Source organism: Physeter macrocephalus, unplaced genomic scaffold, assembly GCF_002837175.3.
Source record: "Physeter macrocephalus isolate SW-GA unplaced genomic scaffold, ASM283717v5 random_1703, whole genome shotgun sequence".
NCBI lineage: Eukaryota > Metazoa > Chordata > Mammalia > Artiodactyla > Physeteridae > Physeter > Physeter macrocephalus.
The window spans coordinates 1-12,885 of NW_021146222.1; the positions used below are offsets into that span (position 1 = coordinate 1).

Genomic DNA, 12,885 nt, shown 5'->3' on the forward strand with positions numbered 1-12,885 from the left:
TGAAATACAAATGCCATCAGTTGCAGTTGAGATTTTAATTTAAAGGGAAGATGAAACATCTTGACCATTGAATCCTCTTATTTATTTCTCACTTGGACATCTTCACAAATGTTATTCTTGCCTCTCACCCCCTGATCCTCCCCCTCCCCTTTACTGTATCTCTTAATAGGATACCAGGCATTCGGTTCCTTCTTTTTTTTAAATACTTATTTATTTATTTGGCTGTGCCGGGTCTTAGTTGCGGCATGTGGGATCTAGTTCCCTGACCAGGGATCGAACCCAGGTCTCCTGCATTGGAGCACCGAGTCTTAACCACTGGACCACCAGGGAAGTCTCTTGGTTCCTTCTTAACAGTCTGACACAAGACCCACCTCCACAGCCAAGCTTGCTCATTTACCAGCAGCCAGTGACTTCTGTAGTGTTAAGACTCCTATAGTAATCATCGGCTACATTTCTCATCATACCGAATATGTGCCACCATGTACTTTTGGGCTGTGTATGTTAGTATGTATGTATGTATATGTATGTATTTATGTATTATTTTTATCCCCTATTCTGATAATAAGCTCTTACAGGCAAGTCTCACATGCTTTGACTTTCTGGCATCTCCATTGCTAAGCACCATGTTTTAAACCTAGCTCACCAAGTGTTTGATGCTAATGAGAGCTGCCAAGTGTGGAGACCAATAAAGCAATAGATGGCTTATCTTTTGGGAGCTGACAGAATTTCTTCTATAGAATTTTTTCTTGGCTACTTACAAGCCAAATTTAGCTGTAAAATCATAAGCCTAGATAGAATACTAAAAAAAAGTCTTTTACTTGCAAATGTAATAGCTGCAAAACTATAATTAGGTTTAAGGACCAGAGGCGTGGACCTACATTTCAATTCAAATCAAGGCGATTTAGAAGTGATAGTATAGAGGATGGCTTCACATATATATATAAAGGAGAATTTGCTTTTGCCTTGTCAAAAATTAAATTGTGCTTTCTGTGTTGATGGCGGGTATGTTTCTGCCGGTCTCTTACTCTAGGCTACAACAGGCCCTAATGGAAAAGTCATACCCGAACTGTTTCTTGAAGACTTGCTTTCACATTAAGGTTATATAGTTTGCTCAGATTTTATATAAGGTTCATATTTAGTTGCTTCTGCATTTGTCTCTTTGTAATGTTATCACTGAAAGACAAACCTCATAAACTAACTAAATTCTCCCTTAAATGTAGTGTACGCGTGCCCGTACAGGCACTACTCTCAGCAGATAATTGTGAGGGGCCTTTAACACCAAAAACACAGGAAACCAAAAGGACTTTTCATACACTAGCCAGATAATTTCCAGATGTACTGGTAAGTGAAGCCCACACACACCACTTTCCGCAGTCTGGTCCAACGATTACAAATGATACAGGCCCAAAAGCAAACTGAAAAATGCTTTAAATCTGGAGCACATATAGCCTTTCAGGTTGGCAAAAATTGACGCAGGCAAGTGAAAGTCAGCTTTTGGTAAGTGACTCGGGTTTTCAGGGCTGTTAGCACTTTTGGGCATCGGTACCTTCTAGACTCCTGATCCCACTACTAACCAACCCCCAAATTCAAAATTACCTATACTTCAGGCAAGTGTCTAGCTCTTCTGATGACTGTGTGGTTGGCCCTAAAAAGGGCCTTTGAGATTGTCACGTAGCACAGAAGCTGCAGCTTATCCTCCGAAGCCATACAGGGTGCGTCCCTGCCGTTTGAGCGCGTACACCACGTCCATTGCAGTAACCGTCTTGCGCTTGGCGTGCTCCGTGTAGGTGACCGCGTCCCGAATGACATTCTCCAGGAACACCTTCAACACACCTCGGGTCTCTTCGTAAATGAGGCCGGAGATGCGCTTGACTCCCCCGCGCCGAGCAAGGCGCCGAATGGCGGGCTTGGTGATGCCTTGGATGTTATCTCTCAAGACTTTGCGGTGGCGCTTAGCGCCACCCTTGCCCAAGCCTTTGCCACCCTTCCCTCTTCCCGACATAGCGGATAAGGTCTGAAAACACCTTTGAGACAAGCAACGTCGGCTTTTCCCCTGATATACAAGAGTAGCGGACCGGATTGAAAACCGAAAGCGCGCGGGCGGGAAGCTGTCTAAATGGGCCCAGCCCGCTCGACATTTCGTCATTTCTTTTCTGCTGTTTCCCTATCCCTCCTTCACCCTCCACAGCTCCCTCTAACGGACTCTCACCGTTTATTTTTATCTATTTATTTAACTTATTTATTTTTGAAGTATAGTTGATTTACAATTTTATATCAGTTTCAAGTGTATCGACAGCGATTCAATATTTTTTATAAATTAGACTCCATTTAGTTATTATAAAATACCAGTTACATTCTCTGTGAGGTACGATATATTCTTCTAGCTTATTTATTTTATACGTAGTAGTTTGCATCTCTTAATCCCCTACTCTTATATTGCCCCTCCCCTCTCGGACTCCAATCTTTTAAAATATCTATTTGTCAGAGTCCCCGGGAGAATTCGGATCCCAGCTTCCGGATCCCGGCGCTGTTTTCGCCTCTGTCTCTCTCCCTGTGTGCCCCCAGAAGGCATTAAATTTAGGCTAGGAAGAAAGGAATAGTGGAGATGAGCAGAGGAAGAGCAAATGGAATCCAGAGACGGAAAGGAGAACAGAGCACCAGCGCCGCGTACAACACCGACAGAAGGATCCCAGGCTTCAGAACCACGGTTACATAAAACTGCAGCAAAGGCGGTTCCCACAATTAGACTGACAGACCCAGTAGGCGATCTCAAGAGCAGGGGCACCTTGGATGTGCGTGGAGGGGGAAGTAGGGAGAGCGCCGTAATTCCCGAGTCTCGTCTCTGTTTTGTTGATATGAGGCATGGAATTTCACCTCACCTAGGAGAAATCAGATCCTAGGAAAATTGGTCTGTACACTGCAAGACTTCTAACATGGAGGTCAGTGAATCCAACTAACTGTCATCCAAAGCTCTGCTGAAAGAAGCAATACGTATATAGAAAGAAGACTGAAGGGCCACTGTACCTCCGTTTCTACAGATCCTCTAAATCTGACCCTTGTTTTCAGCCAGAATTCAGTGCCCAAATTGAGGCCCTACATGGAGCTAGCAAAGTTTGCTGGATTGGGTTTCACAAGAGGACATCTGCTCCATATTGAGAGTCATTACCAGAAACTTCCTTATGAAATCGGGGTTCTACTGATAACATGTTCATTACCAGGGCCTTCTGTAGAATATAGGAGGAGATGTGGTTTCTGCATCAGAAATAATTATTTTTTTTCTGAGACATTATTTTTTTTTTTGATATTTTTTAAAAAATAGGGCTTCCCCGGTGGCGCAGTGGTTGAGAGTCCGCCTGCCGATGCAGGAGACACGGGTTCGCGCCCCGGTCCGGGAAGATCCCACATGCCGCGGAGCGATTAGGCCCGTGAGCCATGGCCGCTGAGCCTGCGCGTCCAGAGCCTGTGCTCCACAACGGAAGATGCCACAACAGGGAGAGGCCCGCGTACCGCAAAAAAAAAAAAAAAAAAAAAAAAAACAACAACAACAACAAAAAACAACTTATGTTCCTTCTTTCAGCTCTCCTTTAGCTCAACCTTCTATATGCTAATGAATCTTAAATCTATATCTATTCAAACTTCTAGGCTCCAGACATGTAGATTCTCCTGGTTGTTCTTTAGTCATTTTAAACTCAAAATCTCCAAAAATCAAAATGTTTAAACTTAAAATCTCCAAGGTATGACTCTCGTGGGGGCTGAGGGAATATGTTCTCCTCCCCCCACCCCATAAGAATGGGGTTCTCTCTCTGCTCTTTGGATGGTGCCACCATGTATCACATGCCTAAATCAACACCCTGGAATTCACAATAGATGTTGAAGGGTAGTAGCATATGCCACCCCAAAACATGACTGTAGGAATTCAGGACATGCTACCTCAAAATATGCTGCTTTGGTGTATTGATTATTTTGAGCCGTAATACTTTGAAAAACAGGAGATGCAGGGACAGACTTTCTCTGAACTCCCCTTATCTGTCTAAAGACAGATCCTTGGAAAGGAACTCAATTGACAGAAATCCCTTCCCCAGGTGGTTTCATCAACCAGGGAAGATTGACTCTTGTCACAGGAGAGGAGACTAGAAGTCAACACCACACTCAAACTTTGTCACAAACTATCATACCTCCCATCTATTCTAAGGGTCCATTCATCTTTCCTAAAAATCATTTACTCTCCCTAAGAGGCCTACCTGACCCCTCTTTCCTGTTAATCTGTCTTTGTTAATTTTCAGACCAAGCCAGGGACCCTAAGGAGGTCAAGGAAAAATTTTCCTCCCCTACACAACCCCTCACTGTACAGTACAGGCAGTAGTGTTAAGGACTGGTAGAAAAGAGGAAGTGTTTATCAATGAGTAGGATGTTGGGGGAATGAGTTTAGCTCAGAATGGTGTAAGAAAAAAAGCTCAAAATCATGGCTTCTCAATTTGGTCTAGGGCTGCAGCCCACTCAAAATGAAAGGAAAGCAGGCACATGGCCTGACTAACCCACAAACAAAAGATTCAGTCTCAAAATGGGGTACTTGAAGCCCTGGCAGTGCTTGAAGTCAAAAACTAAACACAAACTGTCTTCCTGAAACATATATTTTAATTTAGTTCATTACTTTTGTATTAAAAAGAAACACATGTGCATACAAAACATTATATGCCTAATAATTCACTTACTAACATTTTCTTTTGCCTGTTTATTCCCTATGGTAAAATTTAAGCTTCTCATCCCTGTTTTCTTCCCCTCCTCAGTACTAAATAGTGAAATTTCAGTGCTGTCTCAAAACTGCAGATTCTTATTATTTCTGATGAAAGAAACTTCAGAAATATTAAAGGAGAAAAATATTCCCTCTTCCTCACAGCTGCAGCAAAGCAGAGGTTCTTCTTTATTATAAACTTGCTTCTGATAAAGTGGTGTACTGAGAATGCTCACAGGAGTATCACTCTATTGTCCAATGTGGAGAATAGGTGAAGTTGAACTAATATGAATCAGAATTCTGTTATTAAAGGTGACTTCTAAGGCAACCATATATCAGATTGTTATATTCAGAGAAATGTTACCTATGACCCATAATGATATACTATTCTGATTATCTTATTTGATTTGTTGCCCCGGAGTTAATATTTAAATTGGCATCACTGTTTTTAAGTAGAAATTCTTATTCAATTTCTTTATTAAGCCAGAGGAAGACTCTTGGAATTTTCTTATTCTCTACATTATAAAGGTAATATAAGTCCCATTACTGTTAGATTCTATATAAATAGCTTGAGAATCTTTTTCTTGCTTAAATGAACACATCCATACAGCTTGGCCAAGAGTGCATACATTAAAAAAAAAAAAAGAACATTTCAAAGAAATGTGTCATTTGGTTGGGCAGCTTTGGGCTGTCATCGACACCTGCCCTGGGGTAGTTTCCTCTTCTGATGGGAATAGTTCAGTTGAGTAATTCGATAGTATGTTGTGAAGATTCTTCAGTGCTTTAAAATATACCCCAAGCCTGATGAAACTGGAAATCCATTATAATTTCATTCTTTTGCTTTAGAATATTACGCGAGCCTTGTTGCTTATCCAGGATGAGCCATAACTTCTCTGAGACTCAGTTTATTTATCTGTAAAATGAGGAAAATAACATCTATTTCACAGAGTTGGGATTAAATGAGATAGTGTATGTAAAGAGTTTTACAATATTGAGTAGTGCTCTGTATATATAAGACATTATTACAAAACCACCACAGGAGGGGGTAACAGTTGTTCACATCAGCTACACTTTTGCCCTGACATTTTAGCTCTTCTCCCTAGAGCAGGAGATTGCTGCTGCCTAAGGAGACTTCTAATATGAATCAGAATTCTCTTATTAAAGGTGACTTCTAAGGCAACCATACATCACAGATTGTCATAAAGATAAGTTTCTACCTTGTGTTTAATGTTCAGGAAATCCTTTCAAAATAACTTTTATTTTATTTTGACTTCAGGAAGATGGTCATTCATGCTGACACCATAAGGTAAGTTTTGAGCCTCTTGGGGCTGCTTTTGTTTTCAGGCTTGAGTTTTTATAAGATTTGGATGCAATAATGTTTTTTTAATCAAATAAGCATACGAGTAAAAGTTTTTATGTCAGTTATTACAATTTAAAGCATTGGTAACCTTACATAACTGCTGTTTTATTACATGTAATTTTCCGAGAAATTCTTCAAAGCATATGAAATAAAAGGCAAAGGATCTTCAATTTCCTTACAGAGAATAGAAAAGATATGAAACTTTAAGCATTAGAAAACACTTTATTGAAGAAAATATGCTAGCAACTCAGTAATCAACGAAAAATTTATTTGCTTTGACACTTTAAATTTAAATCTGACTGATAAGCAACTTTATTTAAAACTCTTCACCATTGTAAAGGAGAAATTAATATTTCTGGTCTTATCGTCCGTTACTTAAAGCGTTCCATCTATAGGACCAAATTAGCCATTGATGGATTGAGGAGGAGGAAACCGCATTCCAAGGGGAAAAGGCCGAAGGCTCTACTCTGTAAATTGGTACCGGTCAGCACACAGATTTGGCGGAGATCCGAATCAGGTAAAGGTTAAGTTTAGTTTTTGGTTCCTTCAACCACATATTTTGTTGAACCTCAGTCATAATGTAACTCTAACTTGCTTAGCTCGGTGTCAGAAGCTAAATAAATGTTAGCTATGGGAGAGGAGTTACACTAACTAGTAAGTGGAAATGCAGGCTGAAACCTAGGGCATGCCTGTATTTCGAAAGAACCTGCTAATATATAAATCCCAAGCGGTTAAAAACACTTTATAAATTGCTCTTACAAACGTTACAGCAGTTTAAAGACAAGGCCTGAAAAAAAAATCTGTGATCGATAAGATTATAGAAAAGTACTGGAAAGGGGAGGTTATAAAAGATTAGCATAACAATCTTCTGCCCAACAAATAGGATTGATTTCTAGCCAATGAGATTACATTTTCGGAAATTCCTAGTTTTTCTGGCCCAATCAAGACGAGGCTATGTCTATAAATAAGACTGCCTAGGGGCCAGTGAATAAAACCAGTGAGATATCATGGCCCGTACGAAGCAGACTGCCCGCAAGTCGACCGGTGGCAAGGCCCCGCGGAAGCAGCTGGCCACGAAGGCAGCCCGCAAGAGCGCACCGGCCACTGGCGGTGTTAAGAAGCCGCACCGCTACCGGCCGGGCACCGTGGCCCTGCGCGAGATCCGGCGCTACCAGAAGTCGACCGAGCTGCTGATCCGCAAGCTGCCCTTCCAGCGGCTGGTGCGCGAGATCGCGCAGGACTTCAAGACTGACCTGCGCTTCCAGAGCTCCGCCGTAATGGCGCTGCAGGAGGCGAGCGAGGCCTATCTGGTGGGGCTGTTTGAAGACACGAACTTGTGCGCCATCCACGCCAAGCGCGTGACAATCATGCCCAAAGACATCCAGCTGGCCCGCCGCATCCGCGGGGAGCGGGCTTAAGAAGTGTGCGCTCGGCTCGAGGTTCCATCATATCCAAAGGCTCTTTTCAGAGCCACCCACAACTGCGCTTGGAAGAAGCTGTGCCACTTGTCCGTTCTCTCCCGGAGGACCCTCGCATACCCCGGGAGGAGAGGCCGTTAGAGCGGGCAGGGCGTTGGCCAGCTGGCCCGCCGCATCCGCGGGGAGCGGGCTTAAGGCACGCGTTTTAAACTAGACTATCTAAAGGCTCTTTTCAGAGCCACCCACGTTTTCATAAAGAGCAGCTGTGCCAGCTTTAAGCTTGGTGAGTTCCTAATGCATAAGTGTTAAGGGTAAAGTGTGGGTCGGGGAGTCTCGCACGTGTTGGGTGGTGAGGTTATGGAATTAAGGCAGACAGACGCTAGAGGGACCACCAGAGGCAAGGTCTGGGTCGTGTCGGTCAAGTACTGCTTTTACTTGCTGGCTTGATTTCTTAGTCCAGAGTGCCAACCTTGCTAAACTTTGCAAGAGGATAGAATCTGTTCTACTAGTCGTTTGTAACGCGTTCCAAAGTGCTAGTACAAAACGTTTGCACAAATCTGAATACTGAAATTGATACTTTAGAAGGCCGTCATTATGTGATAACTGTTGGTATGGCAATCTGGGTTTTCAGCCCGATTGTACAGTCACTAGAACTAGGCCGGATGTTAGATAAAATCCTCGATCCCCAAGTAGTTACTCGGGATTTCAACTAAGAAGAATGGGGCAAGAGTCCCGAGATGTGTAAGAACCCATTTTCCTCGTTGCATAAGACAGGAGGCGCAAACCGCGAAAAAAAAAGAAAATGTGGGCTGAGGTATTGTTGCAAAAACCAGAATCAAACAAACTTCCACAAAGTAGGGCAGAGGAGTAAAATGATGCAAAAATAAGAGAAAGTTAACTTGTCTTTAGCTGGCGCTTCAGATCTCCAAATAAAAGTGAAAACCAATTAACAACAAAAGACCACAAACAGGTGAAACTACTTTTTACATAATTTAGTGGTTAGTGTGAAATGGAACATTTTGATTGGTTAACAAGACATTTGTTCTAAGGGTCACTAAGGGAGCGCAAGCAGAACCTTATTTACATGGACTCCGCCCCTCTATGACGACACTGTTGGATATTAACCAATAAAAACGTAATACTGTGCTAGTCTTCATTTGCATACAGGCTCTATAAGTAGCGCGTAACTAGGCTGTTTAGGTGTAGTCGGGTTCACTTCTACTGGCGTGTGGGGATTCTCCTGTGTGAAGATGCCGGATCCAGCAAAATCTGCTCCTGCTCCTAAGAAAGGATCCAAAAAGGCTGTCACCAAAGTGCAGAAGAAAGACGGTAAGAAGCGCAAGCGCAGCCGGAAGGAGAGCTATTCTGTTTATGTATATAAAGTGCTGAAGCAGGTTCATCCTGATACCGGCATTTCGTCGAAGGCCATGGGCATTATGAACTCCTTCGTGAACGACATTTTCGAGCGCATCGCGGGCGAAGCGTCGCGCTTGGCGCATTACAACAAGCGCTCGACTATCACGTCCCGAGAGATCCAGACAGCTGTGCGCCTGCTGCTGCCCGGCGAGCTAGCCAAGCACGCCGTGTCGGAAGGCACCAAGGCGGTCACCAAGTACACCAGTTCGAAGTAAGCGTGCAAGAGACGAACTAGAACATCTATTTTACCCCAAAGGCTCTTTTCAGAGCCACTTAAGTTATTGGGGAAAGTGGCTGTAAACACTTGATAAAAGGTGGGTTTAGTTGTTGGTTGGGTAGGGGTGGGCCCATGATCACGAGTGCTTTTGGATTTGGGGCTAGATTGGGACAGTGATTGAAGGTTGCCCTGTTAAAATCTAGGATCTCCCATGGTCCAGTGGTGCCACCTAGTGGTATGTGTCATGTTGCTGGTAACAGGTGATTGGTCCTTAAGGTGGTTCCTACCTAGTCTGAGTCCTCAGTGGGAACTTAGGTACGGAGGAGCGGGGAAGGGCTGTCTCTTATTAAACTAGTAAGCGAGTTGGGTTTTATTTTATTCTAGCGTACAGATAGAGAGCCCTATAGTTTCCCCAGTTCCCGCTGTTTCTTAATGTTTTAATCTGTTTTTAACATATATCTCTAGGTGTGTGTCATAAACTTTCAACATCGCCAGATACTTTAGTACGTTGGCTTACCTCTATATCCCAACCTAGCCCCGTGACCCTCAACCAGATAGATTTCCCACCCCACCCCCTCCATCACCCCCCCCCCCATGGGATATTGGCAATATCTGGAGACATTTTTGATTGTCATCACTTGGGGAGAGGGGCGCTACTGGCATCTAGTCGGTAGATGACAGGGATGCTGCTAAACATCCTGTAATGTCTAGGAGAGCCCCCACTACCAAGAATTATTTGGTGAATGACGTTGATCCTTGCGCCAAGGTTGAGAGACCCAGTGCCCAAATACTTCCCTTCCTTCAAGATATTTTCCCTTCTGGGTTTAATCCTCATTTAGGTCAAAACCTTTCCCCACTCCTACCCTGCTTTTGGTGAAAACTGAGCAGCACTTAACTTACTGTGCTTGTTTACACTCCTCCACAGGAAAATTATCTTCTCCAGGGCAAGGACCTTGTCTTGGTTCTGTAACTTTCCTGGTTATAAGACCCACCTCTAAGCTTACTAAACATACTTCCAGGTGGCTCTCCTGAAGTTCCCTGATAAGGTCCCGTTGGAGGTGGGGGACTGGTGAGGTAGTTCTTAGTGTTCTCAGGTGTATTTTTTTTAGAATAGATTTTGGAGGCGTGGTGTACAAAAGGGCACAGTTAACATGTGGGATGAATTTCTAAGGCCCTCTCAGTTCAAAACTTGCATAACTCGAGACCAATCCCGAAAAAGGCTGGATATTGTACCAAATAAAATATACCCTTGAGGCAAAAGGAAAAATCTTGGCTTCCAATTCACTTGACAGTCGAGTTTTGAAATTAAGCCATTCCTGGTTAAACTTGGGGGGATTTAAAATGAATTTTTAAAATGCTTAAAATGAATTTTATTCATTTATAATGTAGGAGTTCGAATTTACATCTAATTAAAAGTTGCATAAAGTGGGCTGTATGTGACTTCTTTCTTTCACTGGGAAATTAAGATTCTCAGTGAGTCATCTTTCCCTAGAGACTATCAGACAAGAGACCAGAGAAAGATGACTCAACTGAGAATCTAAAATTTCTAGTTGAAAGAAAAGAAATCATTATACAACACACTTTATAGTAGGAAAAATCACTCTATAAGTGAGAATTTACATGTGCCAGACCCTGTGCTAGGTGATGGTGATATACAGGTGCTCTCCTTCCCAAGTCCATGAAGTACACCTGGAATTTTATTTGCGACCAATATATCAAGTATCCTCTGGGAAGTTTTTTTTTAAGTTTTAGTTTTACCCAATTTTCACTGTAACATCTTTCAACTTTTTAATCATCTGATTTTTGTAAATGGAATTCTTCATCGTCCCCTTTAAATTCTGTGACTAGGTGTCCTTATTTCTGTACTTCTCATCCAGGTTGTAACATTTTCTTTTCACTTTAATATGTCTCTTTAAACTTAAATTTTCACATAGACAATTTTTTAGGGTTTTTCATTATATTGGAAAGCTCTGGCTGTCCCACCTTCTTGCTCGCAAAGCAATTTAAGTCACATTGTACTTGGCTCCCAGCATCTCAAACCTGCTGAAGCTTTCTTTGTTCACCATGGTCCTAGCTTGAGAGAAATTTTATTTTCTTGTTCCCTGTGAGATTCATTTTCTTTTGCAGGGGGTATGACTATAGTAAAGTATGGGAATAAGCCTTTTCTCAGTCATCCCAAATAAAATTTATCAGACAATATTGTTGGCTTAAAATGTCCCATATCCAACCATACTCGACACTTCCACTGCTGTCTTCCCACTCCAAGCCACCATCACACCTCCCAGGTATTTGCAATGACTTTCTGACTGGTCTCTTTGCTTCTGCCTCTACCCTCACTCTATTTTCCACAAGCCAGCTAGAGTAAACTTTCTGAAACCTCTAAGTCAGATGATATCACTCCCACACCATCCTGCCCAACTGAAAATCCCCATATGGCTTCAGAGAGAAGGTCCACACTGATACAATGGCCCACATCCACCTCCTCTCTTACCACTCTCCCTTTTGTTCTGTTTCATCACACTTGTCTCCCTGCTCTACCTCGAATACACCAAGGCCCTCCTATCTCAGGGTCTTTGTGCTTGCCATTTCTTCTTCTGGAAAAGCTTTTCCCCCAGATATTTATATGACTGGCTTCCTCATTTCTTAGGCTTCTGCTCAAAACTTCCATTACTCTTCAGTCCTTCCTTGACTTATGTAAGATAGCAAGCCCACCTCCCTCTCTCCCCACATTTCTTGGTACTCCTTGTCCCCATACCTTGCTAAATTTTCTTCCGTGTATCATCTGAATACTAATGTATTTACTTATTTGTTTATTACTGAATCAGAGACTGCTACTCATAAAAGCTGTTCTTCCCTGCTTACTTTAACCCCCTGCTTTATGGGTGCATGGCTTCTCCGTTAAAGGCTAATTTACCAGCTTTTCTTGCATCTGGGTTTGTTCATAAGACAAAGTTCTGAGCCAATGAGATATGAATGGAAGTGATACATATTATTTCTAGTTTGTGTCCTAAAAAGGAATAGATATGTGCTGCCCTTGCCTTTTTACCCTCTCCTCTGGCTGGGTTACAGATACAATGGCAGGAACTATGGCAACCACTCTGGGCCCAGAAACAGAAGCCATGTGATGAGAATGGCAGAACTGTTCTACTAACCCTGGACATGAGAGATGAATAAACTTGTATTTTGTTTAAGCCACTTTTTAAAAAATATTTGGCACAATAATTTAGACTGTTCTCCAACCAATACATTGTCTGACTCTCCTCCTACCTTCTCAGAGTAAGTCCTATGAAGGTAGGTACTTTGTTGTGTTCACTGCTCTTTGCCCATCATCTCGAGCTGTACCTGGAATAGAGTGGGCACTCAGTAAGTACTGATGGGATGAATAGACTGATGAGGGAAGGAGTGGGATTGGATTTATGAGATGTAGAACTCTAAGAGTTGGCTTTAACAAAAAATGATTTAAAAAATTTTTTGCCCTCTGAATGGGGAACAGCACAATACAGAGTGAAGGTCTAGGTGAAGTTGCAGACACCATGATCCACAAATCAGTTTAGAAGCTTCACAGTGTAAGTTGTTGGGTATTTTTTTTTTTTTTTTTTGTGGTACGCGGGCCTCTCACTGTTGTGGCCTCTCCCGTTGCGGAGCACAGGCTCCGGACGCACAGGCTTACGGGCCATGGCTCACAGGCCCAGCCGCTCTGCAGCATGTGGGATCTTCCCGGACTAGGGCACGAACCCGTGTC

At 42.7% G+C, this 12,885-nt stretch overlaps 3 protein-coding genes across 3 annotated transcripts; 2 read left to right on the forward strand and 1 right to left on the reverse strand.

The window, feature by feature from the left end:
- Nucleotides 1-1,497: 1,497 nt before the first annotated feature.
- Nucleotides 1,498-2,012, reverse strand: LOC102993890 (histone H4). The gene has a single exon (XM_007114430.4). The coding sequence runs from the start codon at nt 2,000-2,002 to the stop codon at nt 1,691-1,693; it is 312 nt and encodes a 103-aa protein (XP_007114492.1). The 5' UTR covers nt 2,003-2,012; the 3' UTR covers nt 1,498-1,690.
- Nucleotides 2,013-7,099: 5,087 nt separating this feature from the next.
- On the forward strand, nt 7,100-7,589 carry LOC114485274 (histone H3). The gene has a single exon (XM_028486425.2). The coding sequence runs from the start codon at nt 7,100-7,102 to the stop codon at nt 7,508-7,510; it is 411 nt and encodes a 136-aa protein (XP_028342226.1). The 3' UTR covers nt 7,511-7,589.
- Nucleotides 7,590-8,564: 975 nt separating this feature from the next.
- LOC102993605 (histone H2B type 2-F) lies at nt 8,565-9,199 on the forward strand. Its single transcript, XM_007114429.4, has one exon. It carries the CDS (start codon nt 8,761-8,763, stop codon nt 9,139-9,141), a length of 381 nt encoding a protein of 126 aa, XP_007114491.1. The 5' UTR covers nt 8,565-8,760; the 3' UTR covers nt 9,142-9,199.
- Nucleotides 9,200-12,885: the final 3,686 nt, after the last annotated feature.

Coding starts and splice junctions, on each gene's coding strand:
- LOC114485274 (XM_028486425.2), top strand. CDS start 7,100: ATGGCCCGTACGAAGCAGACTGCCCGCAAGTCGACCGGTGGCAAGGCC.
- LOC102993890 (XM_007114430.4), bottom strand. CDS start 2,002: ATGTCGGGAAGAGGGAAGGGTGGCAAAGGCTTGGGCAAGGGTGGCGCT.
- LOC102993605 (XM_007114429.4), top strand. CDS start 8,761: ATGCCGGATCCAGCAAAATCTGCTCCTGCTCCTAAGAAAGGATCCAAA.